Source organism: Aythya marila (genome assembly GCF_965140915.1).
Source record: "Aythya marila genome assembly, chromosome: 5".
In the NCBI taxonomy this organism is placed as follows: domain Eukaryota; kingdom Metazoa; phylum Chordata; class Aves; order Anseriformes; family Anatidae; genus Aythya; species Aythya marila.
In genome coordinates this window covers 26,066,265-26,088,461 of record NC_139046.1, presented here as the reverse complement: position 1 = coordinate 26,088,461, position 22,197 = coordinate 26,066,265, and the positions used below count along the sequence as shown (strand labels likewise).

Here is a 22,197-nt window from a genome sequence, read left to right as displayed (position 1 = left end):
GATTTGCAGGCAGACCAGAAGGTGTTTGGATCATAAGCTGTGCATTTTATGCAGCTGAGTATCACTGTTGAGGATGAAGGAGAACTGAAGGAGAGGAAGTTGCACTGGTCACCCCACAGCAACAACCACTTACCAGAGTCTGAAAGGCTGCAAACTTCATCAGATCTTTGTCCAGGTCATGGTAGGTCATCACTCGGTTCACCTGCACACTGCAATCAGAAATAGGCAAAACACAAGCCTGGGTAAGTGTGGAATCACATTTGAGGAGAACGGTGGCTTGAACAGGAGTCTGGGGACACCCGTCTCAAGCGCCCATATTCATCACCCAACATGGACACTTGTGCTTCTGTCTGTGGACATTGACCTCATCTCATTCAGCAAATGAACGGTCATTGACAAATCTGTGTGCTGGGTTGTATAGATGCATAAAAAAGGGTGTGAGGATTCCTTTTGAGAAGCCGGCATGCCAGAGAGGAAATCCACAAACTAGCTGCAAGGGCCAAAAGGAAAACAGGAAGGTACAAAACATTCAAACATACATACCCAGAAAATAACAGCCAAAATGACTCTCCTAGCTTCCCAGCATGTAAAGCATCCCCTAAGAGCCTCACCATACAAGCTTTGGAACAGTATGGACTTTGAAATTTCCACGTCTGAGCTGAGTAACAGCTATCAAATACAATTTCTTAAAATGTAGGCTCCAAAGATGGTCAGGGGGTAGGAAGGCAATATACTGGCATGCCATGCTTCCCTTTGCAGGTTATGCAATCCTGAGACCTGTATTAATTTATCTTCTGTTCATGTTTGCCCCTGAAAATTGCTTGTCTTCTATTGCAGAGTGACTGTGGATACAGGAAGAACAGATGGGATTATACAAAAGCGAGAAAACAAATAAATGAACTCTGGTGAGAGAAAAAGTCATTTTTGATTCACTATTGTAAAGCATCGTTTAATTATATTAACAGCTATTTAATTACAATACCCACTCCATACTTGTAAGAGAGGCATCTGTGGTCAGGAGGAAGATATCCACCTCTCCAGACAAGGCTCGACAGAAATCCTAGGCCATGATCTTGGCCATAGACCCAATAGGAGAAAGAAGAATTTCCTGATACTTTTAAGATAAAAAACGCCAAACTCCCATTTTATTTTTTTTTAACTGACTGGTGTCCTAAGAGTTATCACTGACTGTGATAACACCTTCAAACAGGATTGGACTTTGCAAATTAACCAGGCGCTTGAGTGAGAAGGCTATCCTGTGGAGGGCAAAACAGTGTGTAATCAAAATGTGCATGAAAATATGTGTGTACCGGAGGCATTTGTTATACATGCAACCTTAAATCAAGCAACTCCTAACTTTTCACTTACATTTTGCAATATCAAATGTGTTGCTCTAATGTACTTTTTGTATATATAGAGAGAACATGCAGTAATTTCTATCTCTGTGTAGTAGGAACGAAGTTTCCCCTGTTCAGCCTGGAGCCCCACTGTCACAACACACGGCATCGATTGCTGCTGAATGGCCATGCCACCGACATCCACAGCACATGAGATGAAATGGAGTTTAATTTCAACCAGCCATTTCGCACTGCAGATGAGAGCCTCCAGAGCACCTGGCAGTGCTTTTACCTGGGGGGAGCTGCCACTTGCATGGCCAGATCTTCCTCCTGGACTTCCTCCAAGTCGGGGATCACAGGAATGTCTGCAACAAGAGAAAGCAGCAGCTGTAAGTGGGAAGTGTTGTGCTCTCCTCTCACTAGACAAAGGCTCCCTTGCTTCACAGATATGAAACAGCCTGTCTCTTGTTAGAGGAAAACATGAGGCAGTTATTTAGCAATGATTAAAAATATATTGTTTAATATTAAAAAGAAGGTAATAAAGCTTTAATGCTTGGAGTCAAAAGAAATCTGACCAGAGAAGCAAATTCAGGCTGGGTAGAACTCAATAGCCATGGACTGAATTTGAAGACAACCTTAAAGCTGAAAAAAGCTGGCTGCCTACCTGCCATCATCCTAAGACTGGCAACAACTTGCCTCCTATGCATGATTGTTTGCTCAGCTCAGCCACCAGTTTCCTAGAATCTGTTAGGAATGAAACATGGGACAGAAACTGGGAGAAGCCATGTGAACCTGCATGTTGAAGGGGATGCTGACGGGGTCTCAGATTGTGCAGTGGACTTTGATCTTTCTGATAGTTGAGGAAGGAAGTGCTGGTGGTCCAGCTGATACAAAGCCTAGGGAAGATGCACTGTGTTGTAATGTCAGAAATCTTTTCATTTTTTCCAGTGTGAATCCGGAATAGCTGATAAAGGTCACTAGATATTCCCAGCTTGAGGACTGTGGCTACTCCACCTAAAAAAGGATGCTAGAAACAAAAGAAGGGAGGAGAGCAGAAAAAAAACGGGTGCACAGTGAATCCTGCTAAAAGAGCAAGGCTCGGGGAACACTGGATGCTTTTTGGTCTAAGTTCTGTAAACATTTGGAGACAGAGAGAGAAAAAAAGGAGAGGGGAAGAAAAAGGAAAGTAACTGGAGGAGCAAAGCAAGGACAGAATATGCTAGCACAGAGCTCCTTTCAAGACTGAAGGCTATTAAGTTCTCTGTGGTCCCTGAGCACTCAGACTGTGGAGATGGTCAGCTCTGGGAAGAGGTTTCCCTCACACACGGTGGGGACAAAGCTGACCCCTCAGAGTGCTGGGGCAGGCAGGCTGCTCCTGCCTCTGCCAGCAGCGTGGGGCCGTGTTACTGCCAGGCCACAGCAGGCGGCCGGGCCTGCCTTTGCCCAGTTCTGCAGCCCAGGCTGCCATGAATATTCAGGAGCTGGAGAGATGTCCCCACCTGTGGCGCTCTGGGCAGGGTCTTGCTGAAGAGCCCCTTGTCCGGCCGCCTGTCAGAGCTCCGCAGGCTCTCAGCTGCCCTCTCCTGCCTGCCGTCCCCTCCCGGGCTCACCGGGGTGGGAGGCAGCCGTGGCCCAGCTGCACGGGGCATGGGTCAGCCCGGGCTTCATCGCCGCGGCCGTTCGGTGCCGCCACACAGTGGGATTTCTCACTAATTGGCTGCCGGGTGGAGGGGCTGAGTGGGACGGCGGCTGCGGCGAGAGCCAGGCCGAGGCGAACGGTGGTGACAGCTTGGACGATCTCAGCAGAGCTGTGCCTTCGAGCTCCCCAGCCACCCGAGGAACAGGTGCCTGCAAAGCGGCTTTCTGGCTACGGCGAACTTGCCAAAGACGTTTAAAGGAAAACTGCAGCAACAGGCCTCCAGGATGGTGCGTGCAAGAAATGCCTCGCCACGGTGAGAAACAGCCCAGTCTCTCCAGATCTATTTCATCCCTTTCATCGGGAGACTGCGAAGGCTGCTCAGCAAACAAAAGGAAATGAAGAGCTACTACCCCCAGCCACCGGGCAGCATTTCCTATAGGAGAGGGTCAGATCCTTCTCCTCTTTTGGCAGCACAAGGGTGGAAGGTGTTCACAGCAAACTGAATTTCTTCACACAGTGCTATTTTTGGGGTCTCTTCTTCCTGTTTTTTGCCTTTGTTGATCTCTTTTTGAACTAGAGAAAACTGTAAAGTTCATGTTCTCATCTGTGATGCACCCTCCATTTTTGCAGGTTCCTGAAGAGTCCTGGATTTGCCAGTGCTGATTTTACCTCATTGCCGTCAAATTCCACGGAGAGATTCCCAAGCACCTTGCCCAGTATCCTCTACTCTGTATTACCAAAATGCAGGCAATCACATAGAAATTCTTTCCATAAGAAATTCAAGGCTCCAATATTTTATAGGCGCTTTGAAAATACTACAGACAGAAAAAGTAGAAATGCTCTGGGGGCTCCTTCCAGCCCCTCCAACAAAGGCAAGTGCACGATTGTTCTTACTGCAAAGTGCAGGTGATTTTGTCCATTTCTAGGCTGAGGCAATGCCCTTTAGGACTGTCAGACTGACAGGAAACAGAACAAAAACATGGCAAATTATAAGAAAATATCAGCTCCCTAAGCTAACTGCTATCAGTAGCAAATCAGGCCTGAAATATCTGGGTCTTAATTTCACTTGTTGCTCATAACCTCCCCTTCCCTCTGCCAATTCCTGTGGTGCCACATCTCCACAATCCCTCTCCTTTCTGTCTCCTTACAGTTCTCAAAGTATCTCCTTTCTCATTTTATTAGCAAGTAGCCAACTTTCCCCCTCACTCAGTCTCCAGCCCCCTAATCACTCTTGTTACTCTTCTTAGGGTTTACATCTCTTTTTTTTTTTTTCCAGTAAGCTTTTTCTCATAACACAGCCAAGTCATGGCACTATGTCAGCTGTACCACATGGGCTACAGTGCTGCAAGAATATAGGCATATTATTTAATATTCCCATTAGGTGTAGTGAGACTACTTATATGTAATAGTAGTACCTACAGAAATTTCACAGGACCATGTTCTCACAGCCTTGCAGTGCAGCACGCATTCAGCTGGAAAAGGTTTTAGGTTTTTCCAACAACAAGGCCCCATTACAAACTCTCATTCTGTGTTCTTTGCCCTGTGACCCACTGTTTTCCCTCCTGTTGAGTGTGTGGGTTTCAGCTCATTCCCCAGAACACTGACAAGCCTGTGTTTTTGGTGGGGAATCTTACCACATAATTTACTGCCAGGCTCCCGTGCCTGGATTCAGTCCCCATGTACATAAGCTTTAGAAATAATTTCACAACATACCTACATGCCAAGGAGCTGCCTGTGTGCAAAAGGGAACACTTTCATGGCTATCACGTCTCTGCAAGCAAGTGAACTCATGGCCTGGGCATTACGAAAACAAAATGTTTTGAACATGAAAAGAAGGGATAGCCTCAAAACCTGGAAACAAAAGGTGATTCTCTGCAGACTAGCTTTAGGTTTTTCTTTTTTCTTTTTCTTTCTGCATAATTTGGCTACATTTGGAGAAGAGAGAAGACTCCATATCATTTTTAAACAACTATTTTTTATCAAAACTGTAGGCAAATCTCAGAAAGCACATGAAAATCTCACAGCTTCAGCTTTTCTTCCCCCACTTTCACATTCTTTCCTGCAGACTTTGAAATCAGAACAAATTGATATGATAATAATAGTAAGAAATGTTAAAATAAAACTTGAATTACTAATGAAGAATTTAAAACAGGGCAACAAACTGGGTACAAACCACATTACTGACCTTGGTTTTCCAGCTGGCCTATGAGCCCTGTGCTATACATGAATGCTTCCTATGCAGCCCCCCTCAGATGGTCTTCCCTAGGCAGAACTCCTCTGAATCCCCATTTCATATGGCAGATTACAGGGAAAATGTTCCTACAAATAGCACTCAACTCCTCCTGAGTATCCTAATTTCATTTTTCGTTGAAGGGAAGGGAGAACAGGTGGGCACACCTGCCAGGCAGTGCTTTAGAAGCAGAAGAGATGTGTATGCAATAGAAAGTGGAGGGGGTAACAAAAAACAATCAGTGTGTACAGTCACCTTAAAGAGAAATGGATGAGGCTTCTCTTTATTGCTCAAAATAACTGGGAACACAATAAAACAAAGCCTTCCCCCCTAGATTTCTCAGCCCCCAAAAAGAAACAAGATAGCTTCAGCAACAGCTCATGGTAGAGATGTAAAATACTGAGCACCAAATGCTGGATGACCATTGCAGACTCCCCTCTATCTCCTAGGTGATTGTGAACAATAGTGAACCGTCAAAAAATGAAACCAAAATCAGTGCATTCACAAAGACTTAGGAGACACCAGGACCAATTATTGGCTAACAGGGGAGTTGCAATATACTGCACCAAACAATAAACAAGGAATAGCCATTTTTAAAGTCATACATAAAGCAGGGCTCTGTGTGTTCATGCTAGAGTGCATGCAGTGCCAGCACCTTTTTGCCCCTTAGCAAACGACTTACTGACAGCCGAGGACAGCAATGGAAGAAGGTGACAAGCAGGAGACAGAAGAGCCTGCACCACCCAACAGCCCAGGTGGTCCTGCAGGTTGTGGAGTTGCACTTCCCCTCCCAGGCAGAGCTGATTTTTGGTTTAGTAGCAACACCTGCAGGCTGGGTCCCTCAAAGTGCTGCAAGCTCATGGTAACATCTGGTCCTGGCCCCACAGAACCAAATTCTTTGTTAGAGACAAAGTGGGGACAGGCAGAATCTGTTCAAGGGCAGGCAATAAATCAGTGTATGTAAAAAGCATGTCCCAGGTCAGGCCTGCAGTTATTCAACTGTGTGGCTGCCACTTACTTGCTCACCGAGCTGCTTGAAGAGCCAAAACCCTGCCACACCTCAAAATGCCTCCAAAAGAATGCCTCCATCACACTTCATCTGATCCAGCTTCTTCCAGCCAGGTGAGCCTTCCAGAGGCCAGCACAGAGCAGGCATTCCAGCAGCAGGGACTGAGCTGTCCTCTCTGTTCATTGCCACATCCAGAGAACAAAAAGGGCAGTGGCTTCTGGAGTTGGCAGTCCCCTGCCGCTAAGCAGGCATGAGAATGAAACTAACTTTAGTTTAAGTTACTCGCTCCTAAAATGTAAAAATGAGATAATTACAATATCTCTGCTGCTGCAAAACTTTGTTTTACTGAACGCTGTTACCTTCTGCATCACGTTTGGGGAATTTTAAACAGGCAAATGGAAGAAGGTCTGATTGAAGATGAAGTTAAGTGAAAGAAATTGGTCTCATTTAGCACATGACAGGATTCATCTGTGTTCTCAAGTCCACTGAGGTAGCATCATGGGCGTTTCATATTCATGAGCTGCTGCGACACTGTGTCCCCTCATTTACAAAGCACCGTGTTCAGCAAATTCTGTCCCTGTGGACACTCCGTGCATTTCATGGTCTTGTCAGAGAGACATCAAACACTTCAGTAACCAAATACCAGAAAATGGCTTTAATTAGCGCATCTCAATGCAATAAATAATTTTTCTCTCTAAGTGGAAAAATGGAGAATTAAAAAAAAAAAAAAAAAAAGGATTTTTTAAAGAAAAAAGTGGAAAGCAACAGGCAAAAAAAATCTTCAAAAAAGCATAAGGAACAAGGGACACATACAGCTTCTGCTGAACACACAAACAAGCTTGAAGCCTCTTGGAAGCTTTCTCAAGAGAGCAGCAGGCAAATGGAGAAGATAAAGAATACATCTTTGGACGCTGGGACATTAATTTCATAGGGATACCTTTCCCTGATTGAAACTGCCCTAGCAGCGGGCTGATACTGAACAGCGTACGTGCCTGATCAGCCAGCAGGGAGATGAAAACAGCAGGGTAAAAAAGCAGGCGGTACCACAGCTGCTACGGCGCTGCCTTAGAAGCTGAGACAAGCAGAGGATAACCTGCCTGTCCCATGCCCCAAAACGCCCTTTAGAGAAGAGAACGGTAACAGCACAACCTAGGCAGCTGAAGGGAAAAGTCACACAGTGGGCAGTTGTCAGGGGAGGCACAGGATGTGTGTGGGTCATGCAGTAGATGCAGTGACGACCCTCCAGCCTTACCTTACAGAGGCACCAGACAAAATCATTTTTAAGTCAGCCACAATGCTCTGATGATACTGCCAGCTAGATGGAGGGCTGCCTGGGAGGTCGGGTGGTTCACCGAGACATCCCGCTTGCTTTGATAAAGCACCTTCCTGTCTCAGACTGCTCAGCACAGTGTGACTTGCGCCTCACGTGACACTTTGCTGGGGCAGGCGTCAGGCACATTTGCTGCTGCCACAAAGCCTCTGCTCGGTTTCAGTCCCTGGGAAGCATGAAGAGAGATAGAGTGACACTGCTGCAATGCCAGGAGCAAACCAAGGAATGGTTTGCTGCGATGTAAACCAAGGAGCAGTGTCAGGTGAGTCTCTGTGCTGGGCTTCACCAGGCAGTAGCCTGTGCTGTATTGTGCAAGAAGACCAGGCACCAGCAGCTTGAAAAGACGAGGAACCTTATAATGTGCGGGGTTTTCACCAGCAGCAGAAGACAAGTGGACTGGAGGTCAGGCTCAGGACCCAGCATCCAACATATTCCTGAGGTTATCGGCATCTGCAGTGGCAAGACACCTCCTAGCCTCACCAGCAGCCCACTGACAACGTACTGTCCCTGCCCTCCTTTCTGTAACGTCTGTTTTCCTCATTTCAAAGCTGTTCCCAGCTCCTTTGCAGTATTCCCCCACTGAGACGCACTTAGGAGGTGGTGGGGCAGCAAACGAGAAGGCACGAGGTACCAAGGGAGGGTCTGGTGAACTCAGGAGCACAAAATCCTCCCCAGTAACACCGGAGATGAGTGATTTTGTGTTAGAGCTTTAGTGTGGCAGAGAAAGAAGCTTCTCAAATGCTCCTGTGGAAGTATGTTCAGGAGCAGCCGTTTCTGATTCTATTTCATCCTCTTCATGTAACGCTGGAAAAACAAGACAAACTACATTTCTTTTATGCTAAATCCTTCGGTTTTTTATTTTTTCTTATATATATTTATTAAAAAATGCCTCTTTGATCGGCGGCACCCATGACATTTCCACATCCAGCAACTCCTCAGAAGCCTCCCTCCCTCCACACAAGGCCACCGCTGCTGACAGCCAGCTGGGTTTGATCAGAGCCACTCAGAATCGGATTTTCATAAGACAGATGAGGAATCTTACTGCTGCTCTCTCTCATATCAGATGAGAAACTAAGGGGGAGGGGGAACGGGTCCTGAGGGAACGACACTACAATCAAGGGCTACGCGGTTCTCTCTCTGTCCCTCCACTGCTGCAATTTTCAAAGAAGTTTGCCTTAGGCAGTTTTAAATGATGGTGTCTCAATTCTGTAATCATCTTTCAAGAGCTTTTTCTTAAAGGGTATTTTAGGTAAACCTAGTCCGTCAACTACACTTATGGACTCAGCAATCACAGGACCAATATGGCTCTGTACCTACCATGTCGCAGAATTTAGTGGAGGAAGATGCTTAGCCAGAGGATTTTTTCAGCCCCAAACAAGCTGTGCTTCCTCCCTTGCAATTAAACTGCCCACTGCCCCCTGACAAGTGGTTAGTCACTCCAAACAGCACTTCAGCCACATCCCCTGGGGATATGTTATCTGCTCCACCCCATCCACTCTGCCTGCCAAGACAGAGATTTCCTCGAACACCAGAGGCTCTAGATCCCCATGTTGTCAGCAGTCCCTGGAGGACTTCAGGCTGGACCAGCGGTAGAGGGGAAACCTTCAGGTTGGTCTGAGTTTGCCCTTCACTGCCCTTGTGCAGAGATTCGGGGCAGTGCTGTAGGGGAGCAGCCAAGGGAAGCAGCCGGTGTGCTCACAGCACCACACACAGTCACGGTGCAGAATCCAAGAAACTCAGCCGTTTCTGTCACCCTGCCCCAGGCTCCTCTCAGCCCACTCACACAACGTCCCAAACACCTTGTTTTCCTCTCGGTCTCCATTGCACTGATGCTCAGCACGTTGAGTCCATTCAGCTCTGCCCAAACTGTTCCCAGTGCCGTCTCCTGAGCCTCTGAAGCTCCCGCTCACCATCTCCCTGACAGTTCCTGCAGTTCCTCTCACCCTTCTGCCTAATGCTTGGTCAGTAGAGCTGCTTCCTCTGTCACAAACTCCTTGCAGCCACAGTCCCTGGAATCCACCAGCGCTCAGTGGCTTAAAACAGCAGCTCTCCAGGGAAGCAACCACCAAACTTTGTCAGGAGTGATGCAGGCAGCAATAACCCACGCCCTGCTCTTACTCTCAGTTCTGTTTGGAGCAATTTCATCATTGGTGCGTATCTGCATGCAGTTTGTGAGGTGTTTGGTTTTTTTATGGCTGTGTTTATTCCAGGTGCCAGATATCCTGTGAGGGCCGCCTCCCACCTGACAGGCAGATGTCACTTCCCAGGAAGATGCAGGGACCACGGCATGTGCCCATTTCTTTCTCTATTTTTTTTTTCTTTCTTTCTCTCTCTCTTTTTATTTATTTATTTTTTTTTTTTCATCCTGTTCAAATGCAAAGGAGCTACTGCCACATGCTAGAAGGGTAAGAAGTCCTTCTAAAGGTTTGACATTGTATAAAGAGGTCTCACCGTTTGCTCTGCTTCCTTCAGGAGGCTTCCCAGCAGGCAGGAAGGGGTTTTGCCTTGAGGGCACAGATCTAGTGACTGCCTCCCTGCAGCTTTCCTCACCTGCAGGTCAGGTTCAGGTTGTCTGCATAGCACAGGCAGGCTTTCATTTCAATCAGCTCTCTCATTCACACACACTATCTGCTTTAAAATAACAAGCTGTTGTTCCCACAGACAGAGAATCGCACGTGTCACAGCCCAGTCCTCCAAGGGAAGCCCTGTACTGGGAGCTGTGCATCCCCCGAGTAAGAGAAAGAAAAGGGGAAGGGACTTCTGAAGGGAACAGTCTGTGCAGGAAGGGGAGCTTGCAGAGAGGTGCCGATCTTAGCTAACAAGCCCACACTGCAGTGCCGAGGGGAAAAGTCCAAGGGTGATGTAGTGAAGAGACAGGCGTTGAGGGAGTGCAACCCAGCAGTGCAGAACAGGTGGACGAGAATGGAACAAAGGGGAAGCTTGTAACCAGCATGATGAAGTAGTTTGCTGACGGAGAGCTAGAAAGAAATGACAATACTTCTCACCCCAGCAGGAAACAGCCCATTGTAGCTGCATGTCAGAATGAGACACACAAACCGAGTAAAGCCAAATGAAATACCCAAGCAAAGCAGAAGCGGTGTCTCTACTATCCTGCTGGAGAAAGGAGCAAAGGGAGGGAAAAGCCCTCTGATGTGAACTCAGTCATCCTGTCCTCCCACTTTATGACAAAGAATAGTTTATACTGGGGAGAAGCAGATCTTGGATGCTACTGAAAAGGAAATAGCGCTCTGCAGATAGCACTTCTTAAATTCTGCTGATAGTCTCCCATCTCACAGTTTCCCTGCTGCTCAGCGCTCAGTCACTGCTGCCCATTTTCCCTGTTGACATGGACAGAAAATTGAGCAATTACCCTTAAACTCCTCTCTCTCAGATTGCCCAGATTGCTACATACATAGCATTAAGCCCTCAATTGCCCCTGGCCAAAACTGACTCAACTGGGCCTGTCCTCTAGGAATTAAACACCTTTTTGTTGCTTATGAAGGTTTATTATTCCTCAAGTTGTGCTGCATTAAATCCTGTTAAAGCAGGAGCCCACGGTGCCGAGGAGCTGGGCCCCACCATGCCAGGGTTTAGCTGGACACACATCAGCCTAGCAAAAATAGGTTATCCATTTTCTGTGCCTACGTACTAACAGGTCCCAGTGTCTGTTCAGGAGGATGGGCACTGAGCTCAGAGCAGGAGCTGTAGGAAACCCAAACACCCACCAACTAGACACACCAGAACTAGTGCTGGAGAGACACTGCCCTTTTTCAAATCAGTCTTTCCAGATTGGAGTTTTACAGGAGCACATGGTGCTGCTTTTAGTCAAACACATTTATTTGCTTCCTATAAACTCAAACCTGGCTCCTTTTTAAAATGGCTCTCTTGTCCTGGGCAAGAAGAATTCCTACATTAATTCCTATCTTCCTATATGAAGAAAAAAAATGGATTAAAGAAAATGGATTCTGAGCAAAGCCTGAACCAACGTACTTACTTCATTTGTAGGATTTTGACAGTCTGTATTGTACATTATGGATGACTTGCACCTTCTGGGTTTTCCTGTGCACCTGCAAGGAGTGGCCAGAACTGCACATGGTTTCGTGCTTGTCCCTGTCTGGACCACCCACTTACCTTCCAGGTTATTTTAGTTTTTCCCCAGCCTTCCCACAGCCTGTGAAGCAACCGTCCTCTCCCCAAATTCCATGGAGATGAGTACTCAGATGCTATTTGATGCACAGTGTGAATGGTAGTGAGAGAATTCTAGTTTTACTTCCAAAACTACAATGCATAATAAAACCAAGTCTCCACTTGGCTGTGTGACCTTCCCTCTGTTCTCCACACACTGAACTGTAGGCTCTCTCCAGGGCCTCTGTTTTTTTAATGCTTCCTCCAAAAGACTCCAAATTCCGAGCCTCTGGTCATTAGTGCCATACAAATGATCACAACCGAGCACACTTTAGATACGTAGGGCTATCTTTTTAAGTGCATGCAGTTTTGTCTTTGGTTCTTTCAATAAAAAGGTTGGACGGGGGGCAAGCAATGTTAATGGAATGGTAGAGCTAACCTTTCTAATGGGTTAAAGGAAGGCAATCCAAACGTCTTGGTTGTCAGCAGCAATCAGCAGGCAACCACACCTGTTCACATTAAGGCGTACAAGCTAACACATTATGCAGCACAAAATAACCATGACCCATCCTTGAGGACCCACACGCCAGGAAGGTCTGTGTGAAGGGGAGGCCTATATGGCTCAGTTTACAGCACAACTGCACAGTGCTGCTCCCTGCCTTCTACACTGGGCAGTTATTTATATCTCTCGGCTTATTCACAAAATTAGTTTTAATTAGGTTCTGGAGTTTGTTTGTACGTCAGTTTTCTTCAGTGCAATTACTAAGCCCACACGGAGAGCAGCTCTCCCAGAATTAGCCTGTTTGCACTCCCTGTAGATATAGGACCACAAGCATGCAATGCACTGATCATTTAGAGATTTTCCATATGGAAATTAGATCTACAACCCAGTGCACCTGACTGTACTGAAACTACCTGGGTACAGACCGTAGCAAGATTAGCAGGATTCTTCTTCTAACCCATGCATACAATCTAAAAATGAATTTTGACTAGCAAACAATCCAAAATCAACCATTAGCTATAGGTTAGGTACAGGTAAATAGGTGAAGTGTAGTATGACTTACCGTGTCTTCATAGCACATTCTGTATCAATTCTAGTCTGTGCTTATTACCCAAGGTGTGGGAGCACTAAAAGTCACATGCTGCTACCATGTGGCAAGCATTTTTACACTTAGTTAGCAAAGAAAGTTGTACTCTGAATATAAGCCCAAGTTTCAACAAGAAGGACAGCATATATGCAGTCAAACAGCTATTCAGAACAATCAGCCTCACTGATGTACGCTGAAGTCTATGAAGCCCAAGAAACTTCCCAGGGGGAAATCAAGTCTATTCTGAAGATGCCAGTGCTGTAAAGGTGCCACTTGTGGCAGTCATATGTTGTAATGCTTAATTTGTCTGGAAGACCCAAATAAGCCTTCTACTTAGTCTCATTAACCATACAGATGTCTGATCATTTGTGACTCCTACTAATACCTCAAATACTTGGAGATATTTTACAGATGCAATGTTTTATACACAGTATGAAGTTCTTAGCCCTTGAAAATTTAGGAAGCTCCTAGAAACTTCAAAGAATTTCTACGTCTTACGGGCTTATATCTCTGGAGCTTCATACTGTGGATTTTTCCTGAGCATTTTCTTGGTTTATCCAGTTCTAAAAGAGTAAATGATATAAGCTATAAAGAAAACTAGTATTAAGGCAGGAGTCCAGTAGATTTCATAGCAGCCTGTAGAGGGATGGGGTGGAATAACCTACCAGTACATACGTTTAGCTTATGACCTCAGATATTGCATTTGGCAAGTGGATTCTTTAAATGAAGAATTCTCTCATGACAGAGGCCCCAAGAGAACAGTGCAGGCACTCGTCCTGACTGGCACAAGACTGGGGTGTTACCATAAAACACAAGAGGGACTTTAAGTAGAGCCTGCTCTCACGTAAACTAGGGGACAGCAGTACTTTCTATCCCTGCCCTGAATCTTTTATTGGTCCCTCTTCTTACCCCAGTGCACTATTCTCCATATGGAGGTAATCACAGAGAAAAGTGTTCCCTTGACGCTTTCCTTCTTCCCCAAGGCGTTTTATTATTCTGTTTTAATGAAGAACCAGACTTAGACTACAGACTCACTTCCTCATCCTCCTCTCTATCTCTTTTGCTCTCTCTCCCCCTTTCAGCAGCTGGGGAACTTCAGCAGCTACCACATGTTTCCCCTCCAGGGTGGTTCATTCCCTTGCCATTTCTAACCAGATGCCTCTGCTCACTTTACTGGAGAACCCCCAGACATGCATGAAGGCAATTCTTGCAGTCAAGTAGGTAATACCTTACCTCCTCCATCACTTGATACCTCCAGGCTCTGCTGCCTGAGACGATGGCTGCAGCAAAACACAAGGAAATAATTTCAAATGCAAGGCCAGAAAAGCACCTGTGTTCCCTTTTTCCCCACTAGCCTTGTACCTGATACAAACCCCTAGGTTACTACACATGGCTTAGACAGCAGTGGCTGGGGTGAGTCTGCTGGGAAAGCAGATGCTTCTCCCTCTTTCCATCATATGGGAGTGACGGAGCCATCACCTTCCTCCACACCCAGGGAACTACAGAGTGACACGTACTGACCCACACTGGGACACACAACATGAATTCATGCCAAGTAGTTCCAGATCTTGGTGTACATGAATTTAGAGTTTCATGCCCCTTCTCCGTGAAACCAGATGTAGAAGTTGTAAAGGAAGTCTTAGCAACAACGGGAACTTACTCTTCTACTTCTTCTGCATGCTTTTTTCCTAACCTGTAAGACAAGGAAAGGTTTATGTTTAGAAAAGGCTAGAAAAAAGCTTATAAAAAGCACACCTTTCCCTATATAACTCTTAATGTGCAAAACAGTTCCTGTACCCAGGTCTGATATCACACATCCCACATTTCAAAAATTCTGAGTAACCACTGAGCCAAAGTCCCTGAATGCATCAGGTTAATGCTGAATCATTTAGATCCCAAAGACAGCCAGATATCCCAGATACAGTGAGAGCCACACACACTTGTTTTTTGTTTTTGTTTTTGTTTTGAGTTTCTCAGATCCTTTTTCATCCTCTCTGCCATCAGCTGTGGGTAAAGTTTGCCTTACCTGAGTACAAAAGTCAGCACATCAGCAATGAAGAAGGCATACTTTTTTTTTTATCTACCCCTGAGAGATCAACAGGTTCTTCCTGCCCCTGGTTGTGCTTAAAGATTATCTGGTTGCCTTTGTAGGCTAGGAGCCCCATTTGAACTGGCCAAGTTGAGGTCAGACACGCTGTCGTTGCAGTAAATCAGGGTTGATCCAGCTGAGTTAACAGGAGTTCATAATAATAACGTGGAGGGGGGGAGGCACTGGCAAATGGCAGCTCCCTTGCTCTCCACCCCAGCAAGCCCAGAAGTAATTCAGTTCCGATTAGGGACGCTTGTTCAATATTCAAAATGTAAAACATGGAGGTTGCTGAACCAGCACTTTGAAAAGTTAATTAAATGCCAGGTTTCTTTTTAGCAGATACTCCATCACTCGCTGATTGCTTTGGCCATTTTGCAGAGTGAAGTTTCATCTCTATGCGTTGGGAATAAATATTCTCCCCTCCCTTAAGTCAGGGCACCATGACAAGGGATACAAGGGGCTCTCCCCTACCACATACACTGTCCCAAGACACGCCAAGACGCAAGAGAAGCTGCTTCATTGCCTGGCACGGCTCCTTTCAAAGCAGTTGCATGATATGGAGCAGACTTTTCATCAGTTCTCTGTTCCAGCAGGCCACCATCCTCTTCTAGTTCTCCTGTGGATAGTCTGCTCTTGTAAGAGCAAGGAGCAGGACACAGAGGATGTCTGGCTATGAGAAGGAGAAAGCCCCTTGTCTCCACTGCTCTCCTTGGAGCTTGCAGTCTGTGAGAAGCTAAAAATGAGACAGAATCGGTGATCTGAGCTCTATAATATCCACTGCTATGGTCAGAACTGCAGCCATATAAGTGACATCTGCACCCAAGCTTTCAGCTATATCTGCAGGCTTCTGTTCATGACAAGGCAGAAGCACAATGGAGTTGGGGAATTCAGGAGTGTTCTTTCAGTAAGAAACATTTGTCCATTTGCCTCCTTTTCCCTGGTTTGTGAACCCCCTAATACTATGGAGAGAGGAAGGGATGGCTCTAGAGAGCCCACTGCCAGCTCATGCTGGTGTATGGAATCTGAAAAGACAGATATGAAAAGATGATGCAAGATTCATCTTATTTTATCTCTCTCCCTCCTTCCTTCACAGAACTGCTTCCCACACCCTGTCTTCAGATCCTTGCCCTCACAGTGGGATCATTTCCTGGAGGTTCAATCTAACCTCTTCTTAGCATGATCCCATACTCTTGATAATTGTCCAGCCCCAAATAACCCTTTTCTTTCCATCAGTACTCACGCTTCTTACATCCTTCTTCATTGCCTGTCCCCAGGCAAGAGTGCAACACTCCACATGCTTATACTTCCCAGGAGAGGGCCTTGCTATCCCCATAAGCAATTTCTCTTTCTTTTTCCTGAACTCCCTGTCATGGCAGGTATCCAGCTGGCCCAATGGGAAGGCAGTCGTAAGTTACTCCTAGAGGCAGAGACTATTATGTGCATTCTCAGACTTAAAACATTCCCAGCTTTTCCTAGTTATGTTAGAAAAGGACTCATTGAGGGCAATAAGCTAACATACACCGTGACAATTCACCTTACTGATCTAGATGACTCCAAATCTGGGCAGCTTTGCTGTGGGTCCCAATGCCCTTGCTTGAGTTTAATATTCTGCCCTCACATTTTCATATTTTGTACAATGCACTCAGACATCTACACAATTCTAGAATAGTGTAGTTTCAACATTCCCAAAACCTTCTGCAGATTTGCCAAATAGCTTTACTTCATTATGAAATAGCTGCACTGTATTGGAGAAAATCGTAATTTGGGGAAAAAAGTCATAAGCAAGGAGAGGACAAGAGTACTGCCTGCTTTAACGCTAGAGTCTGGGTGTTAGGACTCCCATCAAACAGGACAGTTCTTTCCTGGGCAAGCTAAAGCCCACTGTCAGCCCCTCCAGGGGAATGCCACAGCCCCCATGCTTCAGGACACAAAGGTGGCAGTGGGTGATGCCAGTCTCTCATTTTGACAGTACTGTGGTTTACACAGAGCATTTAACTACCAGGGGAAGTAGAGCAAGAGCTAGAAATGACTGCTGTCCTGTTTAGGAGACATCTGCTTTCAGTCACCTGCTCTACAGTGGTTTGTTAATACATGACTTGGAACAGCATCAATTGATGAAACTGGCATTTCAAACCAGCTCACAGGTAGAGGACTATCTGGGATTTATGGCATGAAATTTCTGGAGTGCCAGGAGGAATTGCAGGAAACCCTATGTTGCCTTGATGACCAAGCTATCAGGTAAAGAAGACACCAACCAGCTTACTATTCCCTTTTCTTTTTTTTTATGGAGCCTTAAACCCAAAGTCTTCCTTTTGTTTTGTTTAATGGCATGTTACTTTGTAATTCCTTGTTTCAAGCTGGAAAATAAAATTACAAAATATTCTTGGTTTGTTCCTAACTAGCGTTTCGCTTTTTTTGGCCCAACTGCATTATCTAAATCCACCTAACAAAGTGACCCTGAGAGAAAAGACAAGCTTTGCCCCCATGTCTTAAAGTTAAAAACCTTCAAGGCAGTAAGAGAAGAAAGGTGTTAACAGACCCTCAAAATGTGCTCTGCCTCCAACCCTGTGGACTTCATAAGCTTAGCTGAGGGCTAAGCAATAGATGGAGATACTACTCCTGCAGAACCAGCCCCCTGCCTGTCCCTGTGGTCTCCAGGTGCATTGGAAGCCCTGCAGGCATTCTTTGTGAAGTTACCACACTGCTTTAAGTATACTGTTGTACTGAGTCCTGAGAACTGGCTCAGCTTATCAATGCCAACTGCACCATGTGGAGACCAACATTTCATCCTGCAGGAATATCAGGCCTGGCTACACAGCATCCTCCCCATCCACAAGGGCACAGCTTTCTAGTGATGAGTGGAAGCAGGCACTGAAGAAACCGGACTGTAAACTCAAGACAGAATTGACAGATTTCCTACTCTTTTCTTGTGCTCTCAGCAGCAAGTGTGCTGCCCTGGTCTGTTTGCTCCAGCAGGAGGCACAGCACAGGGAAGGCAGCAAAAAGCATCCACAGAATGAACAACTGTGTAAGAACTATAGAATACAACACAATACAGTACAATAGCTCTGCTGGAAGGGACCTCCAAAGATCATTGAGTCCAACTGCCCGACCACTTCAGGGCTAACCAAAGTTAAAGCAGATAATTAAGGGCATTCTCCAAGTGCCTCTTGAACACTGACAGGCATGGGGCATCAACTACCTCACAAGGCAGCCTGTTGCAGTGTTTGACCACCCTTGTGGTAACAATTTTTTTCTTACATCCAGCCTGAATCTGCTGTGGCATGGCTTTGTGCTGTATGGATACAACCAGTTAATTAAGGGCAAATAAAATAATGCAATCCCGTGAGCAGTGCTCAGAAACGCACTGCTGTATTATTTTCCCAGTTGACTGGCAGCTAGCAAATGTGATGCCCATCTACAAGAAGGGCCGGAGGGCAGACCCAGGAAACTACAGGTCTGTCAGTTTGACCTCAGTGCCAGGGAAGCTCATGGAGCAGATCCTCCTGAGAGTCATCACGCAGCACTTGCAGGGCAAGCAGGCGATCAGGCCCAGTCAGCATGGGTTTATGAAAGGCAGGTCCTGCTTGACGAACCTGATCTCCTTCTATGACAAAGTGACGCGCTGGGTGGACGAGGGAAAGGCTGTGGATGTGGTCTACCTTGACTTCAGCAAGGCTTTTGACACCGTCTCCCACAGCATTCTCCTCAAGAAACTGAGTGCTCTTGGCTTGGACTGGCGCACGCTTCGTTGGGTTAGAAACTGGCTGGATAGCCGGGCCCAAAGAGTCGTGGTGAATGGAGCCAAGTCCAGTTGGAGGCCGGTCACTAGTGGCGTCCCCCAGGGCTCGGTGCTGGGGCCGGTCCTCTTTAATATCTTCATCGATGATCTGGACGAGGGCATCGAGTGCACCCTCAGTAAGTTCGCAGATGACACCAAGTTAGGTGCGTGTGTCGATCTGCTTGAGGGTAGGAAAGCTCTGCAGGAGGATCTGGATAGGCTGGATCGATGGGCTGAGGTCAACTGCATGAAGTTCAACAAGGCCAAGTGCCGGGTCCTGCACCTGGGGCGCAATAACCCCAAGCAGAGCTACAGGCTGGGAGAGGAATGGTTGGAGAGCTGCCAGACAGAGAAGGACCTGGGAGTGATGGTGGATAGTCGGCTGAATATGAGCCAGCAGTGTGCTCAGGTGGTCAAGAAGGCCAACAGCATCCTGGCTTGTATCAGGAACAGTGTGACCAGCAGGGCTAGGGAGGTGATCGTCCCCCTGTACTCAGCTCTGGTGAGGCCGCACCTCGAGTACTGTGTTCAGTTTTGGGCCCCTCGCTACAAGAAGGACATCGAGGTGCTTGAGCGGGTGCAGAGAAGGGCGACGAAGCTGGTGAGGGGCCTGGAGAACAAGTCCTACGAGGAGCGGCAGAGGGAGCTGGGCTTGTTCAGCCTGGAGAAGAGGAGGCTCAGGGCGACCTTATCGCTCTCTATAGGTACCTCAAAGGAGGCTGTAGTGAGGTGGGGGTTGGCCTGTTCTCCCTCATGCCTGGTGACAGGACGAGGGGGAATGGGTTTAAGTTGAGCCAGGGGAGTTTTAGGTTAGATGTTAGGAAGAACTTCTTTACCGAAAGGGTTGTGAGGCATTGGAACAGGCTGCCCAGGGAAGTGGTGGAGTCACCATCCCTGGAAGTCTTCAAAAGACGTTTAGATGTAGAGCTTAGGGATATGGTTTAGTGGGGACTGCTAGCGTCAGGTCAGAGGTTGGACTCAATGATCTTGAGGTCTCTTCCAACCTAGAAATTCTGTGATTCTGTGTATTATACACCAACTGTCTGCTGCATTATACACCAACAAACATCATTTTTTGTGAGGGTGATACCTCTGTTTCTCTCATTCCTTCCAGTAGATTCTGGATGGCCAAAGAACATGGACTGACCCTGTCACCCTTACACTTCATTTCACTTCCAGACTGTCTGTGCTCCCAAACAGGACCAAAACCTTAGAGTATTCCCTCAGGCTTTGGCCAGCTGCTGATCCCCTCTCTGTTTCATGGTGTTGAATATAAAAAAATTGGGCAGAAGACCCCCGACAGATCACAGTTCACCTTGCTATACAACTCCTACTACACAGCACCTATTTCTCTCCAAGCTGTGTGCTGGGGCAGAAGATATAAATCCGATTGTGCTCTCGAGCACTGAGTTTGCTCAGTTGTGGCCAGCTGGAATCCTCCCTCTATGTTAATGCCAGGGGGTTGAGCCTCAAAAACGAGGCTTTCCCCCACCACCACCCCAGCGCCCATCTCAGCCGGGTGGGAGCTTCCTAGCACCGTGCTGAGGGGTGAAAGGCAGGTCTAATGTAGACATGATCTCCCTTAAACTGTTTCTTTCTCATTTAATGGCCTACCACGGAGATCTAAATGGAGATAAAGTAGCCGGGCTCAGAGAACCGCCAGGACGCTATCTTTATGCGGCATGACAATGTGTAGTACTTAATTACACACCGTTAACCTATTTTAGCAGGGGACATCACTGGGACGAATGGGGGGGAAATGTCCTTGAAACCTCCTAATGCCCACAGCTCGCGGGGGCCGCGGTTGGCGGAGGGGGGCCGGACACCGGCCCCTCACCCTACAGGGCTCCCCCAGCTCCTCCCCGGGGCATGGGGGCAGCGGGGCCCCGGGGAGGCGGTACCGGGCCGGGCTGAGCCCCGTGAGGCGGCGGAGGCCTGAGGCGGGCCGCGGCCGCCCTCTGGCGGGCCGTGAGGGGCCCTGTTGCCGTGGGGTGGGCGCTGCACGGGGCCTGGCGTGTCTGAACGGCTTCTAGACTAAAAGGGGGAAAAAAAAAAAAAAAAAAAAAAAAAACAGGGAAAAAAAATGTCCTGGTGTTGGAGATGTGTCTTGTTGGGAGAGAGCGGAGCAGACAGAGGGGCTGTTCTGGGCAGCGTGCTGCCTGTGTGCTTCCACCCAAACCGTACCCACCGGTGTGGCTTGGTGCAATCTGCAGGGAGACACGAAGCCTTTCGCCTCAGGGGCACAGACTGTAACTCAGGTCTAGGCCTGAGGGAGGGGAAAAACATGATTAAAAAAAAAAAAAAAAAAAAGGACATTGTACTCTCTTGCTCAAGTATTTTTTTGGTGCCCATCACCGCAGCAAGTGGGTGGTGAGCCACGAGTTGCAGCTTGTTTAATAGCCTAAGGCACAGCTGGTTAGCTGGTTACACAGCCCAAATGACGCACAGGCGCGAACTGATCGGCTCTCCCAGCTCTCCAAGTGTGGGCCTCGGCCACTGCTTGTTTGCTGAGGCACAGGGAGTGAAAAACGCTCATCAGAGCCGTACAGAACTACAGCCTGTGCTGGAAAGCACTACCACAACCTGCCTTCTCCCCTATGCCATTTCACCTTCCTTGGGGCTTTCTTCAGTTGTTCAAGTTTCTACCCCCTCTCCCTGGGCTGTGGCAGCCTGGAGAAGGCAGGTTTGCTACAATAAAATCAGGGAGTTAAATCTTCACATCTTCTAAATCAAGGCAGGCTTTGCCGTCAATTTCAGCAGAGCCAGGACTACAGCAAGCCTTTATTTTTGTCATTGCATGGCACCTCACAGCCCTCTGCTTCCAAACATTGGGGCACACGGATGTACATGTATGTCTGCATCTCCTCAGTGGGGTTTTGGGCAGACACACATTTGTGGTACCCACAATGGTCCCACCGATGACTTTCTAGCACCTCACAGGCTCCCTGGGGTGCCTGGCCCGCACTGCCCAGAGCACTGCATGGGCAGAAGAAGGACCTGATAGATGCTGTGGTTAACCAGCTCCAGATGAAGCAAGCTTATGAGGCACTCGTTATTCAAACTGTAACAAAAAATGTTGTTTCTCCTCATGTTCTAATATACAGGCTTGCTTTACAGAAGCAAGTAAGGAGGAAGGCTCTGGCAAGCAGGACTTTAGGAACTGGCACGAGGGAACAAGCGGACAGCCGGAGTTCACAGGGGTCACTGAACCTCAGCCTACTCACTGCAGCAGCCCCGTAACAGATGTTCCCAGGGCTCCCCAACTCGCTCACTGGTAAAGAGCTGACCAGCAGAGCTGCTCAGAGCTCCCACTGAGCAACAGAAAAAACAACAACACTCAATACAAATTCCTGCTGTGTGGGAAAACAGCACTGCAGTTTCTGGAGGTATCCACCACACATCTTCGTTCCCTGAGAACAGGGGCTCCTGTCCAAGAGATCACGTCTTCGGTCACCAGTAACCACCAGGGCCAACTCTCACACCAAATGGCTCCTGAGGTTACAGGAGCACTGCAGTTTCCATTTAAAGGGAAACATACAGTGCTGATCCCCATGGTTACACAGAAAAAC

At 47.2% G+C, this 22,197-nt stretch overlaps 1 protein-coding gene across 3 annotated transcripts in view; it reads right to left on the bottom strand.

The window, feature by feature from the left end:
* Window positions 1–22,197, bottom strand: part of IFT43 (intraflagellar transport 43) — a 48,249-nt gene that overhangs the window by 4,179 nt on the left and 21,873 nt on the right. For all 3 annotated transcript variants that reach the window (XM_082760834.1, XM_082760833.1, XM_082760835.1), the window contains 4 exons: window positions 14,419–14,451; window positions 13,992–14,038; window positions 1,630–1,702; window positions 134–209 (listed from right to left, as the gene is read on the bottom strand). In XM_082760834.1, coding sequence (XP_082616960.1) covers window positions 134–209; window positions 1,630–1,702; window positions 13,992–14,038; window positions 14,419–14,451 — 229 coding nt within the window. The remainder of the gene's footprint in view (window positions 1–133; window positions 210–1,629; window positions 1,703–13,991; window positions 14,039–14,418; window positions 14,452–22,197) is intronic.